The 18529-nt window shown below is 39.0% G+C and overlaps 1 protein-coding gene and 1 pseudogene across 12 annotated transcripts in view; both read right to left on the reverse strand.

Moving 5' to 3' along the window:
• Positions 1-18529, reverse strand: part of VEPH1 (ventricular zone expressed PH domain containing 1) — a 379885-nt gene that overhangs the window by 322531 nt on the left and 38825 nt on the right. For 11 of the 12 annotated variants that reach the window (XM_021069710.1, XM_021069713.1, XM_021069715.1 and 8 more), the window contains one exon: positions 10580-10795. The exons of the other annotated variant lie outside the window; for it this stretch is intronic. In XM_021069710.1, the coding sequence (XP_020925369.1) occupies positions 10580-10795 (216 nt within the window). The remainder of the gene's footprint in view (positions 1-10579; positions 10796-18529) is intronic. 12 annotated transcript variants of the gene reach the window in all.
• LOC110256325 lies at positions 13883-17167 on the reverse strand (annotated as a pseudogene).

Below are 18529 nucleotides of genomic sequence, written 5' to 3' on the forward strand. Positions count from 1 at the left end.
GCCAAAGCAATCCTGACAAACAAAAACCAAGCAGGGGGCATAACTCTCCCAGATTTAGACAATATTACAAAGCTACAATAACCAAGACAGTGTTATACTGGCACTAAAACAGACATAGAGACCAAAGGAACAAAACAGAATCCAGAAATAAACCCAGACAACTATGCTTGATTAATCTTCAACAAGGAGTCAAGAATATAAAATGGAAAAAAAGACAGTCTTTTCAGCAAGTGGTGCTGGGAAAACTGAAAGCTATGTGTATATCAATGAAACTAGAATGCACCCTCACACACCATGCACAAAAATAAACTCAAAATGGCTTAAAGACTTAAACCTAAGGCAAGAGACCCTAAAACTGCTAGAAGACAGGCAAAACATTCTTTGATATCAACTTTACAAACGTTTTCTTAGGTTAATCTCCCAAAGCAATAGAAATAAAAACAAAAATAAACCAATGGGGCCAAATCAAACTGACAAGCTTTTGCACAGCAAAGGAAAGCATTAAAAAATAAAATAAAAAGACAATATATGGAATGGGAGAAAATAGTTTAAAATGATGCAACTGACAAGGGCTTAATCTCCAAAATATACAAACAACTTAACCAACTCAACAGCAAAAAAAAAAAAAAAAAAAAAACCAACAACCCAATTGAAAAATGGGCAGAAGATCTGAATAGACGTTTTTCCAAAGAAGATACAGAGATGGCCAACAGGCTCATGAAAAAATGCTCAACATCACTAATAGAGAAATGAAATCAAAACTGTAATGAGATTTCACCTCACACTGGTCAGAATGGCCATCATTAACAAGTCAACAAATATCAAATGCTGGAGAGGGTGTGGAGGAAAGGGCACCCCCCTTCATTGTTGGTGGAACTGTAAACTGGTACAACCACTATGGAAAACCACTATGGAAAACCCTCTGAAGAGCAGAGAGAAGTACCATATGACCAAGCAATCCTACTCCTGGTTATATGTCCAGACAAAACTTTCATTGAAAATGATACATGCACTATGTTCACTGCAACACTATTCACAATAGTCAAGACACAGAAACAACCTAAATGTCCACTGACAGATGAATGGATTAAGAAGATGTGGTATATATACACAGTGGAATGCTACTCAGCCAAAAACAAACAAACAAACAAACAAACAAAATAATGCCACTTGCAACAACATAGATGGAACTACAGTCTCTCATATTAAGTCAGAAAGAGAAATACAAATACCATGTGCTATCACTTATATCTTGAATCTAATATACAACATAAATGAACCTATCTAAAGAAAAGAAACAAACTCATGGACTTGAGGAATAGACCTGTGGTTGCCAAGGGGGAGGGGCAGGGGGTGGGAGTCTGGGATTAGTAAATGCAAATTATTGCATTTGGAGTGGATAAGCAATGATATCTTGATGTATAGCACAGGGAACTATATCTAGTCACTTGTAATGGAACATGATGGAGGATAATGTGAGAAAAAGTATATATGTGTGTGTGTGTGTGTGTGTGTGTGTGTGTATGAATCACTGGGTCACTTTGCTGTACAGCAGAAATTGACAGAACATTGTAAATCAACCATAATAAAAATCTTAAAAAAGGAAAATTAAATATGGAAAGCTCATTTGGTAAAAGCAAATACAAAATAAAATTAGGAACTCATCCACACACAAATATGATATCACAACTAGCATCATGAGAAGAGGAAAGTTCAAATGCAGAATATTGAAAATGCATTTGAAAATTAAGAGATCAGCAACCTACCACAATTCTGTGCAAATATAGACTGTTACATCAAAATGAGATGGGAACCTCAAACCAAAAAAAAACTACAACACACATGCACACACACACACAAACACATACACAGTACCAAACTAAATACAATCCTAAAGGCAGTCATTAAATCACAAGAGAAGAAAAAAGGAAGGGAAGAATAAAGTCCAACAATAACAAATCCAAAACAATTTTAAAAATGGAAATAAGCACATGCATATCAACAACTACACTGAATGTAAATGGATTAAATGCTGCAACCAAAAGACATAGACTGAATGGCTATGGAAACAAGGCCTACATATATCCTGTCTACAACAGACCCCCACATCAGATCTAGGGATACACACAGATTGAAAGTGAGGGGATGGAAGAAGTTATTCCATGCAAATGGAAACCAAAAGAAAGATGGAGTGGCAATACTCAGATCAGACAAAATAGAAGGTTATAGTTACAAAAGTCAAAGAAGGACATTACATAATGATCAAGGTATCAATCTCAGAAGAAGACAGAATATTTGCAAATATATATGCACTCAACGTAGGAGCACCACAATATATAAGGCAATTTTTAGCAGCCATAAAAGGAGAAACAAGTAACACAATAATCATGTGGGACTTTTAACATCCCACTTATATCAATGGACAGATTATCCAAACAGAAAATTAATAAGGAAACACAGGCCTTAAATGACACCCAGACCAGATAGGCTTCATTGATATTTACGAGACTACTCCATCTGAAAGCAGTAGAATATACATTCCTCTAAAGTGCTCCTGGAGAATTCTTCAGGAAAGATAATCTCTTGGGCCACAAACAAAGCCTCAGTAAATTTAAGAAAACTGAAATCATATCAAGCATCTTTTCTGACCACAATGCCATGAGACTGGAAAGCAGTTACAGGAAAAAATCAGCAAAAAGCACAAACACCTGGAAGCTAAACAATATGATATTAAACTGAATAAATTAAAGAGGAAATAAAAAATACCTAGAAGCAAATGACAATGAAAACATGACAATCAAAAACTTATGGGATGCAGCAGAAGTACTTCTAAGAGGGACAATTATAACAATACAAGCTGACCTCAGGAAACAAGAAAAATCTCAAATAAACACCCTAAACTTATCCCTAAAGTAACTAGAGAAAGAAGAACAAGCAAAATCAAGTTAGAGGAAGGAAAAAATCATAAAGATTGGAGAAGAAATAAATGAAATGAAGAGAGAAGAAACAAAGATGATGAAGAAAATAATAGAGAAGATAAATGAGACAAAAAGTTGGTTCTTTGAAAAGATCCAAATTTTTTTTATAAAAACCTGATAAACCTTTAGTCAGATTCATCAAGAAAAAAAATGGAGAAGCTCAAATCAATAAAATTATATGAGAAAGAAATTACAACTGACACTACAGAAATACAAAGGATCATAATAGACTACTGCAAGCAAATATATGCCAATAAAATGGACAAGCTATTATAAATGGACAGATTCTTACAAAGGTATAACCTGCTAAGACTGAATCAGAAAGAAACAGAAAATATGAATAGACCAATCACGAGTACCAAAATTGAAACTGTGACTTAAATATTTCCAAAAAACAAAAGTCCAGGAGAAGATGGCTTCACGGGTAAATTCTATCAAACATCTAGAGAAGAGCTAACACCTATCCTTCTGAAACTCTTCCAAAAAATTGCAGAGGAAGGAACACTCCCAAATTCATTCTCTGAGGCCACCATTGTCCTGATACCAAAACCAGATAAAGATCCACAGAAAATAAAATTATAGGCCAGTATCACTGATGAATATAGATGCAAAAATCCTTAATAAAATATTTGCAAACTGAATCCAACAATATATTAAAAGGATAATACACCATGATCAAGTGGTATTTATCTCAGGGATACAAGGATTTTTCAATATCTGCATATCAAGCAGTGTGATACACCACATTAACAAACTGAGGAATAAAAACCATATGATAATCTCAAAAGACAAAAAAGGCTTTTGACAAAATTCAACACCCATTTTTTGATAAAAACACTGTGCCCCGAAAGTGGGCACAGATGGAACCTACCTCAACATAATAAAGGCCACATATGACAAACCCACAGCTACTATCATTCTCAATGGTGAAAAGCTGAAAGAATTCCAGCTAAGATCAGGAACAAGACAGGAATGTCTGCTCTTGCCATTTTTTGCAACACCATTTTGGAATTCTTAGCCATGGTAATCAGAGAAGAAAAATAAATAAAAGGAATCTAAATTGGAAAAGAAGTGAAATTGTTGTCCTTTTCAGATGACATGATACATAAAAAATCCTAAAAATGTACCAGAAAACTATTAGAAAACAATTAGCACTCATTAATGAATTTGGTAAAGTTGTAGGATACAAAATTAGTACAAAGAAATTGACTGCGCTCTTATACATTAACAAAAGACCATAAAGATAAATTAAGGAAAAAATCCCATTTACCTTCACATCAAAAATAATAAAATACCTAGGAATAAACTTACCTAAAGAGGAAAAAGACCTATACTCTGAAAACTCTTACGATGCTGATGGAAGAAATCAAAGATGACACAAACAGATGGAAAGATATAATGCTCTTTGGTGGGAAGACTCAATACTGTCCAAATAACTATGCTGTCCAAGGCAATCTAGAGAGTCAATGCAATCCCTATCAAACTACCAATGGCATTCTTCACTGAACTGAACAAGATATTTCAAAATCTGTATGGAAACACAAAGACCCTGAATAGCCAAAGCCATCTTAAAAACAAAAATGGAATTCCAGGAATCAGACTTATTGACTTCAGGCTATACTATGAAGCTACAGTCATCAAAACAGAATGGTACTGGCACAAAAATAGAAATACAGATCAGTGGAACAGGATAGAAAGCCCAGAGATAAACCTATGCACCTATGGTCAATCAATCTTTGACAAAGGAGGCAAGAATATGCAATAGAGAAAAGGCAGTCTCTTCAAAAGGTGATGCTGGGAAAACTGGACAGCCATATGAATAAGAATGAAATGAGAACATTCTCTAACACTATACACAAAAATAACTCAAAATGGGTTAAGAGACCTAAATGTAAGGCCAGATACTATAAAACGACTAGAGGAAAACACAGGCAGAACACTCTCTGACATAAAATGCAAGAATATCTTTTTTGATCCACCTCCTAAAATAATGAAAATAAAAACAAAAATAAACAAATGGGACCTGGTTAAAAGCTTTTGCATAATAAAGGAAACCATAAAAAATGAAAAGACAACACATGGAATGGGGAAAAAAATCTTTGCAAAGAGACCAACAAGGAATTAATCTCTAAAATATACAAATAATGCATGCAGCTTTACATAAAATAAAAAATAAAATTTAAAAAAATCATGATAATTGGCCTGGCAGTTTTCTAGAATTTCATCCTAGTGCATTAGCTATGTCAATAAGTACAACCTCCTTGAAGTGCATGCTTATTTTCTTCAACACTCCTCTGGTTTGGATTTATCCTAGAATGCAATGTATTTTATGTAGGATATCTTCTCTTTCAGGATTTTTCCAGAGGCAAAGAAATAAGCATTGGCCAACTCCATATAGAAACCTGGTCATAGGAAGCTGTGGTTTGAAACGGATACTTCCAGATGGTGGTTCACCACACGTGGAGATTGATTTTATAATAAAACTTGTTCTTCGTAAGCAACAAGTATTGTTATGCGCATTTACAGATGGCACAACAGAGACTTAGATAAAATAACTTGCCAATCTCTCACTGATATAAGATCAAGAGTATGTGACTTTAAGGCCCTTGAGCTCTAAAGCTTTCTGCTCTTCTACCTCTCAGCATCTCCTAAAGGAGTCAGAATTTCAGAATGGGAGGTGATCTGAAAGATAACCTGGTTCATCCTTTAAGTAGATGACAGGCTGAGAGACTTGTCTAAGGACAGGGGGTAAGTTGGTAGAAGAGTATCAACCAAGGCAAAAGAAACCAGAATTCGCAAGCGCATGTTGCATACATGTACAGATTTTGTATTGAAGAGGCATATAAGGTGAATTCTGGGATTTTATTTTATTTTATTTATTTATTTTTTTTTGTCTTTTTGCTATTTCTTGGGCCGCTCCCGCAGAATGTGGAGGTTCCCAGGCTAGGGGGTCTAATCGGAGCTGTAGCCACTGGCCTACACCAGAGCCACAGCAACTCGGGATCCGAGCCGCGTCTGCAACCTACACCACAGCTCAGGGCAACGCCGGATCGTTAACCCACTGAGCAAGGGCAGGGACTGAACCCGCAACCTCATGGTTCCTAGTCGGATTCATTAACCACTGCGCCACGACGGGAACTCCAATTCTGGGGTTTTAAAAGATATTTTAAGGTAAATGCGTCACATTTATACATTTAGGAACAAAGAAAAGTGAGAATTCAACATAATTATTAATTAAAAGTATAACAGGAATGGTCACCTGAAGTAGGTTTGAGTGTAGGTTGAAAAAGGAAACTTAGGGGAAAAAAAGGCTTGTGTGTTTGTGTAAACATACTTAGTTTGAAATGACAGTGAAGCAGCCAGGGGAAGAAAATGGACAAGGCTGTGGGCAGAACTGGTAGGCCCTTGCCTGATTAGATAGTGTGATGCTGGGATTGTTTATCATGGGAGGTGGGGTGGGTGGAGAGGGAATCTGTGTGTGTGTGTGTGTGTGTGTGTGTGTGTGTGTGTGTGTGTGTGTGTGTGTGTGTGTGTGTAGCTAAAAATGCTAAGTGGTTGACTTTAAAGTTGATCTATTGTTCTATTTTTCCGAAAAAACAACAGAATATGAGTCATCTGAATTTCTATGTTTCCCATAAGAACCTATTTTACAAGTAGGACAAAATCATCTTTACAATATTTACTGCAGACCAAAAAGTTCTGCTTAAAATTTAATGAAGCTAAATGCCAAAACTGTGACCACAGCCTTGCCTCTGGATCATGGAAAGTGGCTTTCTGGGACCACATCTCCAGGGGTAGCCTGGAAAAACTGCTGCACTTTGCTCTGAAAAAGGCAAGTTTGCCTTTAGGGCTTTCCGCCTTCCATTATAACACCTTCTGCCAGCTCAGAGGGCACACAATGGACACCCTGTACCCACACTGACCCTACAGACTGGAACAGCCCACTTCTGTGACTCACTTGTCCCTCTCAACCAAGAAGCCTAACCCTTAGGCCGACTCTCTGTCCCTTCCGAAAATATAAGTGCTTGTCCTCAGGGCCCTGCTCTCAATAATCTTACTAACTCATTCACATTGAGTCATTGATCAGCAGTGAGTTTCATGTTTCTATTTGCTCCCCATACCACCCCCTTTTGAAAGTAGGAAACAACGCCTTATCCAGAATGAAACATCCCTTTATGTTAGATTTTGGTATATTTTTGGAAGGGCAGCTTGCTTAGTTCTCTGACCTTGATCTCATTTCACAAATTTGAACTTTTGTACAATCTGGTTTTGTTTTGGTTTGGGAGTTTTTTGTTTTTATATTTTTAGGGCTACACCCACAGCATACAGAAGTTCCCAGACTTGGCGTCAAATCGGAGCTACAGCTGCTGGCCTACACCACAGCCCAGCAACGTGGGATCTGAGACACGGATGTCAGATCCTTAACCCACTGATCAACGCCAGGGATCAAACCTGCATCCTTATGGATACTAGTCGGATTCACTTCTGCTGTGCTACAACGTGAACTCCCTGTACAATCTGTTTTATCTGCTTTGATTGTTTTCTTACTCCACTTTTCCTACCTGGTAAAATTCCCAATAATTGCTCATAACCTTTCAAATTTGATCTCCATCCAGAAAGCCTTCCTGACTCTCTAGAACCCAGGAGCTATTACCCATGGAAGCCACTTAGCCCCTGATATTTTACTGCAAAGTAAGATATACTAACTCACACAGAATTTGTGAGATTGCAGACAAAACAAGTAAAATGTCTCATTAATTGGAAGTTCCCATTGTGGTGCAGTGGAAACGAATCCTCAGGGCCCTGCTCTGAACAGGATTAGATGCGAGTTCAATCCCTGGCTTCACTCAGTGGGTCAGGATTTGGCATTGCCATGAGCTGTGGTGTAAGTAGCAGAAGCGGCTCAGATCTGGCATTGCTATGGCTGTGGTGTAGGTCTGCAGCTACAGCTCCAATTCCACCCCTAGCCTGGGAACTTCCATACACCCCAGGTATGGAGCTGAAAAGCAAAAAAAACAAAAAAAAAAACCAGCAAAAAAACCCCACCCTCATTAATTTTTATATTGATTACATGATAAAATAATAATATATTGGATACATAGGTTAAAGAAAACAATGTCAAATCAATTTCATCTCTTTTCACTTCTTTTTGATGTGGCTACTAAAAAATTTTAAATTCCATGTGTCTTGTGTTTGCAGCTTGCGTTTTATTTATTCTTTTAATGATTTTTATTTTTTTCTTTATGGCTGGTTTGCAGTGTTCTGTCAATTTGGTATTGTACAGCAAAGCGACCCAGTCATACATACATATAAACATTCTTTTTCTCACACTATCCTCCATCATACTCCATCATAAGTGACTAGATACAGTTCCCAGTGCTATACAACAGCGTCTCATTGCTTATGCACTTTATTTCTATTGAATAGTGCTGCTAGAGTCTAGACCAATGTTCTGAAATCCCATGAGGAGTTGGGGAATACAGCCAATTCGTGAGTTTCTGTCTGAATGTCTGTGGAGCAGCACTTTGGAGTGAAACAATCTATGTTTTTGATGTGTGTCAATAATATAGTTAAGAATAATCAATAGACTAGTGGTTACTAGAGGTGGGAAGGGGCAATATAGGGTTGGGGGAGTGGGGAGTACAAACTACTGGGTGTAAAATAGGCCACAAGGATATATTGTACAACACAGGGAATATAGCCAATATTTTGTGATAACTATAGGTGGAGTATAACCTTTTAAAAATTTCATTGAAAAAGATACATGCACCCCTATGTTCACTGCAGCACTGACTTACAATAGCCAATACAAGGAAACAAACTAAATGTCTATCAACAGATGAATGGATTAAGAAAACGTGGTATATATACACAATGGAATACTACTCAGCCATCGAAAAGAACAAAATAATGCCATTTGCAGCAACATGGATGGAACTAGAGACTCTCATGCTAAGTAAAGTAAGTCAGATGGAGAAAGACAAATACCGAATGATATCACTTACATCTGGAATCTAATATGCAGCACAAATGAACCTATCTGAAGAAAAGAAACAAACTCATGGACTTGGAGAACAGACTTGTGGTTGCCAAGGGGGAGGGAGTGGGATGGACTTGGAGTTTTGGGTTAATAAATGCAAACTATTGCATGTGGAGTGGATAAGCAATGAGATCTGCAGTATAGCACAGGAACTATATCTAGTCACTTGTGATGGAATATGATGGAGGATAATGTGAGAAAAAGAATCTGTATATATATATACATGTATGACTGAGTCACTTTGCTATACAGCAGAAATTGACAAAACATTGTATATCAACCATAATCAAAAAAATAAAAATCTTAAAAACACTGTATAAATAACATTTTAAAAATGAATAACTACCCAAGATAAAAAAGAATCATCAGTGAAGAACAGTTGTATTAGGTTTTTGTTTTATATCCAACAGCACTGTTTCATTAATTTTGCTGAAATCTCCATTTCCTGCCACCCACCCCTAACCCTGGGGACAAAGGCAAAACAGTGTGATAGTGTGTGTAGAGTCTTTTTGTTCAGTTGACCAGTCCCTAGACTGAGCAGACAAAATGCAACATGCTCCAGTTAAGCATAGGCAACTGTGAGGAAAATTAAAAGAAAGGAAGCTAATATTAGCTTCCACAAACAGCGCTAACACTGTAACATAGCTGGAATTTCCCAACCTGGGCTGAGTAGAACACTAGTTCTGAAGGATATTCATAAATGCTGTGCCAGGGGTAAGATGGGGAAGGAAGTAACATGGTCAAATCAGATTGCAAAATGCTGTTCTAAACAAAGTTAGCCAGCTTTCGTTATTGCAGGACTTTTTGGAGTCTTTAAAATGCTATGAAACATTGTGATAGCTCAAAAGGGAAAAACTGAATTCAGGGTTTCCCAACCTACCTGACTAGAGAATTCTTCTTAAAGAAACACTTACCAACATTACTGGTTCGTAAAATTTCTCATAGACAATGTCACTTCATCTGCATTTTATAGAGGAAACTGTGGCTTATAAGTTTGTGACTTGCCCAACATTTCAATTTTATATATTTCATAACTGAGCCAAAATCCCAAATTCATGTTTACACCAGGGGAAAGAACTTAAAAAACATGATCAGAATAGTAAAAAATTATGATCATGGAAAATCCATGTTACATATAGAAATGCATTTAAAAATGACTTTTCCACACATTTCAAGCTCACTGCCCCTCAGTTCAGACTCTACCCCCTCTTTGGTCTCCTTGGATGAAAATGCTAATTTTCTGAATTTTCCAATATTCTTGGATCTTGAAACATAGTGCTTTATTGTTAGCTTTTTATATGTACATGTCTTAGCTCTCCAATTAGTGCTTGCTGTGGTGTTACTTTGAATTCCCACACTGTGTCTCGCATACAGTAGGGCCTAGGTATAAACTTCTTAGTTTATTAATTACCAGCCTGCTCAGCTTAGCTACTGATAGTCTGCGGTATCTTTTTACAGTATCTGAACACTATAGAAATACTGACTCTTGATTCAGAGATACCATGTGTTCACCTAAGCTGCCAAACATTCTCAAATAGCATGATGCTGAACACTGACATACCTGTAAAATGCAACTCATGATATCAGATGCGATTTTGGCATGGGGAGTGTCTTCATCTTTCCCAGAGGGTCTCAGGTGGTGTTCCAAGCAGGAGTCCCAGAGCCCCACAAGGGCCTTTGCATGCTTTTCAATCGACTCTGTCTCTCTGATGGCTGTTGTGATTCGAGTGATACAGATTTCAACCACTGCCTGGTCATTGTTATTGGTTTGGTAATCCTGTTTGAAAGAAAACCTTCATATTAAATAATACTCTAAAAGTTATCCTTCGAGGGCCTACAAAATACGAACTAATTCATTTAGCAAATGGTTGTGCCACATTGTGTGCTAAGGGATTAGGTTGTAAGAACCCAGTAGGAATGGATACCTTCTTTCTTGGAGATGAGAATGTGGTAGACAAAGCAGATTTGCAAACATGGACAGGGAGCAGTGAAGAGTCCAAAGGAGCTTAATTATTCACTTGCAAGTGGGTTCAAATTACAGGCTATCTCAGTTTCTAAGTTCATTAGTGGTCAGGGTTTACTTTGTGCTCCAACATTCGAGCAACTTTTGTGAAATGTTTCAAATTACTCTCCAACTTTCCCTCACAAGCTTTCTCTTTCTTACACGACAGAACCCAATGTTTCATCTCTCCCACTTCAATTCAAGGAACTACCAAATCCATTTTAGCTTTCCCCAACCAAACTTCCCTCCATTCCTCTATTTTCTTTCTCAAATACCTAATCATCTTTATTGAGAGATAATATGACCCTTTAAAACATCTAAATATGAAAAACAGGGCCATCACTTTAATTTGGAAAGCTGGCCAGTGAACTTCAATTTGGTAAACTGACAAAATTAAACCCATAAAGAGCAGGGAAGTGTTTAGATTATTACACCATCATGTGCCATTAGACCAAGGAAATGATGAGGCTTTTCTGGACAACTTCAAGCTCCAGCTCAATCTTTTTTCTACTATTACAACTAATTTTGCAGTAGACATCTTATGCATGAAGCCCCCTTCACACTGCAGGCTATGTATACCTTAGATTCTCTGGAAGTAGAAATTTCTGAGACAAAAGACAGGAACATTTTCAGGCTCATGATACATCCCACTGAACTATTTTCCAGAAAATTCTTACTGATTTATAGGCCTATCGGCTGGATGAAAGCAAGCTCTGCCCATTGTACCCTTTGCAAGAACAGAGTATTCTTAATTTTTGCTAATTCGATCACTGAAAAATAATATCTCATTGCTGTTTTCCTTGGAATTTCTTGATCAGAAGTAAGACTGAATATCTTCACATGTTATATATGTATTTCCTCCTTTGGGAATTTCCCACTGTATCTTATGTCTGTTTTTCCTTAGACGACTTTTTATTTTTTGGCCCTTCTTTGGTGAAATAGTATCTTTTTCTATTAAGGATATTAAGCAAACTTTTGGCATATCGGTTGTGATATGTCACCATGTTTCATTACTTTAGATTTTTTGCTGCTATTTATTGATATGCTAAGGGTTCAGATAATCAAATCTGTCAATCTTTGGGGACTTTATTGTTTTTCCTTTTTTAAATTTAATTAAAAAATAATATATGGATATGGTACAAAAATACAAAAGATACAAAGAAAAGATTTACAGTGAAAAGTTCATCTCTCTCTCACCTCAGTTCCCTTCCCTGGGGAAACCACGCTCACCAACTTCTCATATACTTGACAAATGTACTCTAACTTCATACAAATATCCATCTATATGCATTCCTTTCTTTTGTTCTTTGTGATTCCCTGAGTAGTTTTTTTTTTAAACTTCACATGTTTTCTTTATTCAAAGATTTAATAAAAATTTACCTGTATTTTTTCTACATTAAAAAAACTTGACAAAATATTTAATGTTTCTTTTTTAGAAATTAATTATTTAACCATTAACTTAGCTCTTGAGTCTGTATGGTATTTGTGGAAGTAAGTAAAGATGTACATTTTCTATGAATTAGCTAATCTAATTTTCCCACTATTATTTACTGAATAAGTCATTTCCCAGTAATTGTTTTCTGAGTATATCGGGTTCTATTTTAGGGCTATCTATTCTGTTTGCTTGTTCAATTTCTCAATTCTATAATAGTAATTTTTGCCATTTTCTACATATGAACTCCACACATTTTTAAAGGTGTTTCCTAGTGGATTTTACATCTTTGTTGTTGCTGTAAACAAAATCTTTGTGTTTTCCTCATTAGAACTTTAATGAGTTATTGCTAATTAAGCCAATATACAGCATTTTTTTTTTTTTTTTTGTCCCTATTGTAGCAGGCTTGCCTCCTTTAATGCCACAGCAGTGCTACCTACACACAAACCTCGCCACTACTGCGCTTCAGCTCTTGGTCCTCCTGGAGCTGAGGCCTGGTCATGTGTCCTAATGGCTCAGGATCAGCCAGTCTTGCCTGGTTCTCCATCCAAGACAGCAGCTCTCCACCCCCAACCTGGGTGCCCCAGTCATGTACAGGGAGGCTGGTGGGAGGAATGCAGGCCTGCCTCAGCTGTCTCCCCGTCCCATCACAGGGGAGACCTGGAGGCCCCGAGCCAGCTCTCTGGGTTCCTCTGTGGCTGCCTAGCTCCTGGGCTGCATTGTAGGCTCCTGGCTGATCTGGGAAGCCAAGGGCAGGCCACTGAGTCCCTCCCTGTCCTGAAATAAGGCACTGTGAGTCCACCTCAGTGCAGAAGGCACCATTCTGCCTCCCTTCTGGGAATAAGAACCCTTCTTCCCCAGCTTCCACTGTGGAAAAAAGGTGTCTCTTCTAGGCCCTAGAGCTCCTTTCTTGCCTCTGGTCGTGTCCCATGTAAACAAAGCACTTGCCACTCCTTGGGCCTTGCTGAGGACACCCAGGTACCAATGCAGGTGGACTCCCTTAGGTGAGGGTAGCTCACCTGTAGCCACCAGCAAGTTAGGAAATGGCAGTACAAAAAGTGCCTCAGCTGGCGTGCAGGCTCAGGAAACACCTGGGATCTCTTCTCTGAATCTGCCTCCTGTAACAGACATTCAACTTTCCCAGGCATATGTGAACAAATGAAGTTGCACACCAAGGGCCCCCAAAAGTAAGTTTCACAACACTGTGTGACCATTTCCAGGACTAGAAAGAATTCAGCTGTACTCCTGGAGCCACTGTGGCTGAGGCCCAGCAGGGCGAGCTTATGTGTGGGGTAAGTCACCTCACACGCTTACCTGATGATCACAGGTGCAGGGAGGCCTTCCAGATTCCAGTGGAACTGAAGGAAAATGAAGACACTGATCGAGGCCATGACCACTCTCCACATGCCTCATCCCAGACCTTCAGGGACTAGAAAGGTCCTCGCAGAACCCTCACTACTGACCAAGCTTTGCTGTCTTAGGAGGTCAGTAATTGTCATTCTTGTCTGTTTTTTCAGATGAAACAAACCTGGCGGTGAGTAGGGGGCTGACCAGCAGCTGGGGCTTAGGCGTTTTGCCAGGTCTTGACTACTGGGCAGACTGAGTCTGGGGACAGAAGCCTATTGTTTCCCTGAAGAGGAACTGAGTCTGCCCTGGGTTTTATGAGTGTTTTCAAAGATGCCAGCTGGCTAAGTCAAAGCTGTCTCAGGTGCCAAGGAACTGTGCCCAGCAGTGTCCCCTGACCTCTCCTCACATCACCCTGCGGTCCTTCAAGAGAACCATGTGGGGCACAGAGCTGCACGAGGAGAGATGGGCTTCCTGCTTCCTACAGCCAAGGGCTTGGAATCCAGGGTCCCTGAGCCTTTTGGGGCTACAGCCAGTTTGGGGGAACATGCTGGTACCCAGGGGAGGGGCCCCATCCCCCAGCTGGCCAAAGAGCAGGGCTCCCTTCTAGAATCCACTTTATTATGGCATCGTCTGGCAGGCTTGGCGGATGCAGCTCAGGTCAGGTCCCTCTCCAGGGGTATTCTGAGGGGGGAAGAGGCTGGAGGCTTCAGAGTCTGCCTGGCATTCTCCTGTGCCCACTTCTAGGGCGTCCGGTCTGCTGCAGCAGTTGCTCCCACCGCTTGCAGGCCTCCAGCGTCGAGTGTGGCCTCCTGGTAGCTGTGCTCTGGCTGCAGTGTTCTGAATGCAGGCGGCAAGAGGCGCAGTAGGCCGAGGGTGATCCGGGATCTCGGCTCCAGCGGGGGCTGGCGACCCCTACAGCTCTGGCTTGCGTGAGGGCTGAGTGCTGTAGCCCGCTTCATCCTTCTGGGCGCCAGGGTCCCCAGGAGGTCTGAGAAGTGGCTGCTGAGGCCACACTCCAGCCTCGCAGTTGGGAAGGCAGGCAAAGCGGCAGGTGCCGAGGCCTCTTCCACAGGAAAGCAAGTGACTTGAGCAGGTGGAGAAAATGGAGCTGTGCCCTCGGAGAAGCGCATCCTGCATCGCAGGAGTGGCTAACGTCAGCAGAGCCAGGTGGGTGATTGTGCCCCTTGGTCCTGGTCTTTCAGCGCCACTTGGAGAAAGACTCAAATATTGTGAGAACTGCTCCCTCCTTCCATCTGTGATACCTACTGATTCCAGTTCAAAGCAGTTCTCCTCAAGAGCGTTCCGGGCATGATAGATGTACTCGGATGCAGGGCCTAAAAGGCCCTGGTCGCTGGGGTCAGTCTGCGCCAGTTGGCCAACCACAAACCTCGCCTCCGGTTGTCCTTCTTGGGATGCCTGCGCAAGGAAATGTCTTGGTTGCGTGTCTCGTGGGTCCCACGTGAAGTAGCCGGGGGCGGAGCACTGAAGCGCCGTCGTCTCGCCATTGCTGCGCCACAGCCCAATTCTCGCGAGGCTAAACACTTTAACTCAAGTGTTCTTCATTATCTTTTTTTTCTGATCGTTCTATTGGGTTTTCTAGAAAGATTTCTGTATCGTATCTGTACCTTTTATCTATTCCATGACTTATTGGGTCAGCTATAATTTCCTAAGCTATTTTGCATGAAAATGATAAAAGCAAGAATGATGGTTTAGTTTCTGGTTTTAGTTTCCAATTTTTGATTTACAGTTTTCTAGCCAAAAGCAAGAAAATAATGTAAATGTTTTAAATCATACGGTATGCACAATTATCTTTTTACTTTGAAGGCTTAAATGTTTGTTTTAAATTTTTTTAAATGTCCTCTCAGCTTCTGTGGAGGTGACCAAGCATTTTTTTCCTAGCTGGCTTACGGGTGTCAAGTGTTATGGTATCATATAGTATGAAATTTCCAGATATTAATCCATTACCACATTCCTAGAATGAACACCACTTGGTTTAGTAGACAGGTATATTTTCTTTTACCTTCCTCCTTTGTTGGTGAGCCTATTCTCTATCTTCTTTATCTTAATGTAGCAGAATTATTACTGTACTACAACCTATTCGACAATTAGTTACTTATAGAAACAAGTCATAGAGGGAAAAATTAATATTAAAGGGCAAATAAATGATGCTAAGTTTTCCAAAAATCTCTGCAGCAACAGAAAAACCAAAACCATCCTGGGGTGGGGGTGGGGAGCAGAATAAGAGAGCACACACATGGGCTGAAATCACCTATCTTTAGCCATAACAGTTCTTGTTAAAAGCAGTTATTTTAAGGGCATCATCTTCAAATATGAAGCAACACCATATTGGTTACTTTAAATGATAAAGGGAATGTACACAAAGTAAGATGAAACAGAACCAATGCCGTAGAGGGAAGGCAGCCTATATTCCAACTGCAAATGTTAAGATGGTTAATGTGATTGATTATGACATTTTGTCTAAGCTCCCTGGACTCCAAGAGGAGGAGGAAATGGTGTACCACATTGCTTCTGGAATATTTAATGGACCTGGTACATAGTTGATGCTCAGTAAAGATTTATTTGTTATATTTATGTATGTATGAATTTATTTGTAAGAAAATTGAAGCATAGTTGATTTACAGTATTGTGTTAGTTGCAGCAATAGTGGTTCAGTATTTTTGCAGACTATATTCCATTGTAAGTTATTATAATAGGTATAATGATATATATTAAATCCTTGTTGCTTATCTAACATATATATGTATAAATTTAGATATGTTAATCTCATAGCCCTATTTATCCCTAACCTCTTCCCTCTCCCTTTTGGTAACCACAAGTTTGTTTTCTATGTCTGTGAGAATGTTACTGTCTTGTATATATAATCTTTTGTATTATTTTTAAGATCCCATATATAAGTGATATATACTATTTCTGTTTCTCTGTCTGACTTATTTCTCTAAGCGTAACATTCTAATTGGTTTTAAGTGAATAGGAAAGAAGATTTTTCTTGGCACTAGTTTGCAAAATTTAAGTATTTGAAAAAATATATTTATGAATCTTAATTCAAAAAATCTTAATTCAGAAGTCTCCGTTTTCCCTTCTCTTTACTCTCCCACAAAGAACCAAGTTATTACTTTCTTATATATCCTTCCAAAGATTTTATATACATATTTAAGCAAATGTATATATGTACATGTAGAAATACATGATACACATACATATTCCCCCACTGTTTATTTTTCACACAAATGGTAGCACAATGGGCACACACATCTGCATCTTGCTTTTTCACTTCATACTGTATCTTGTAGATCTTTTTTTTTTTTTTTTTTCTTTTTAGGGCCACACCTGCAGCATATGAAAGTTCTCAGTCTAGGGGTCGAATTGGCGTTGCAGCTGCCGGCCTGCACCACAGCCACAGAAACGCCAGATCCCCAGATCTGAGCCAAATCTGTGTCCTGTGCCTCAGCTTGTTGCAATGCTGGATTCTTAACCCACTGAGAAAGGCCAGGGATCGAACCCACATCCTCATGGATACTAGTTGGGTTCTTAACCCATTGAGCCACAAAGGGAACTCCTATCACATTATTTTTGCCCTTGGATCTATTAATATGATAAATTATAGAAATAAAATTCCTAATGGCAGTTATCTTTGCATTCCTGGAATATATCCCTTTGGATCCTGGGCAATTAATTTTTTAATGTGCTGCTGGGCTCATTAATGTTGTATTTTGCATCAATATTTGAAAGATTGGTCTTTTGTTAGGATTCATACCAATTTTATGACAATTTCATAAAAAGATTTTGGAAGATCTTATAACCTGACTTATTTTTTTTGACTTTAATGTATTATGGCCCAAGATAAGCAAATTAAAATTTCCTACAACTAATGTGTCATCTCTTTCCCTGGTATATCCTGAAGTTTTTGTTTTGTGAATGTAATTTGTTGCATTGATATGCCTTCCCCCACCCCCCATTTTTGGCTGCCCAGCAGTATATGGAGTGCATGGGCCAGGGATAAGATCCGAGTTTACAACCTATGCTGGATTCTTAACCCACTGTGCTAGGGTCCTGCTTTTCAGTGGTCCAGAAATGACAGTGATCCTGTTGCAGCACAGCGGGAACTGATGCATAGATATTCTTAAGCTTTATAACTGTGAACCAAATCCTTTGTCATAAAAATTGCCTTTCTTTGTTTCATTTAATGTTTTTTGGCATATACATATTTTCCTTGTCTGATATAAAGATCACGGTTTCTCTTTCTTTTGGTGTGTATTTGCCTAGCATCATTTGCTTCTTATATTCTTATTTTTAAATTTTCTTGTAGACTTTTACATTGATTTACTTCAAACAAATGGCTGTTAAGCTTGTTTATATAACTTCATATAAATAGTTTAGTAGTCATTATTCAATGCCTTTTTTGTGTGCTTTTTAGGGCTGTTCCTGCAGCATATGGAAGTTCCCAAGCTAGGGGTTAATTTTGAGCTACAGCTGCAAGCCACAGCCACAGCAATGCCGAGCTGTATCTGCATCCTACACCACAGCTTGTGGCAATGCCAGATCCTTAACCCACTGGGCAGGGCCAGGTATTGAACCTGCATCCTCATGGATACTAGCCTGGTTCCTTTCCGCTGAGCCACAATGGGAACTCCAGTGCTTCTTAATAGCTGTATATAGGTTATAAAAAAGTGAGAAGGTAGTACTTGATCGTCATGTGATTCCAAATCATT

The sequence above is a fragment of the Sus scrofa genome, chromosome 13 (assembly GCF_000003025.6).
Source record: "Sus scrofa isolate TJ Tabasco breed Duroc chromosome 13, Sscrofa11.1, whole genome shotgun sequence".
Classification (NCBI taxonomy): Eukaryota; Metazoa; Chordata; class Mammalia; order Artiodactyla; family Suidae; genus Sus; species Sus scrofa.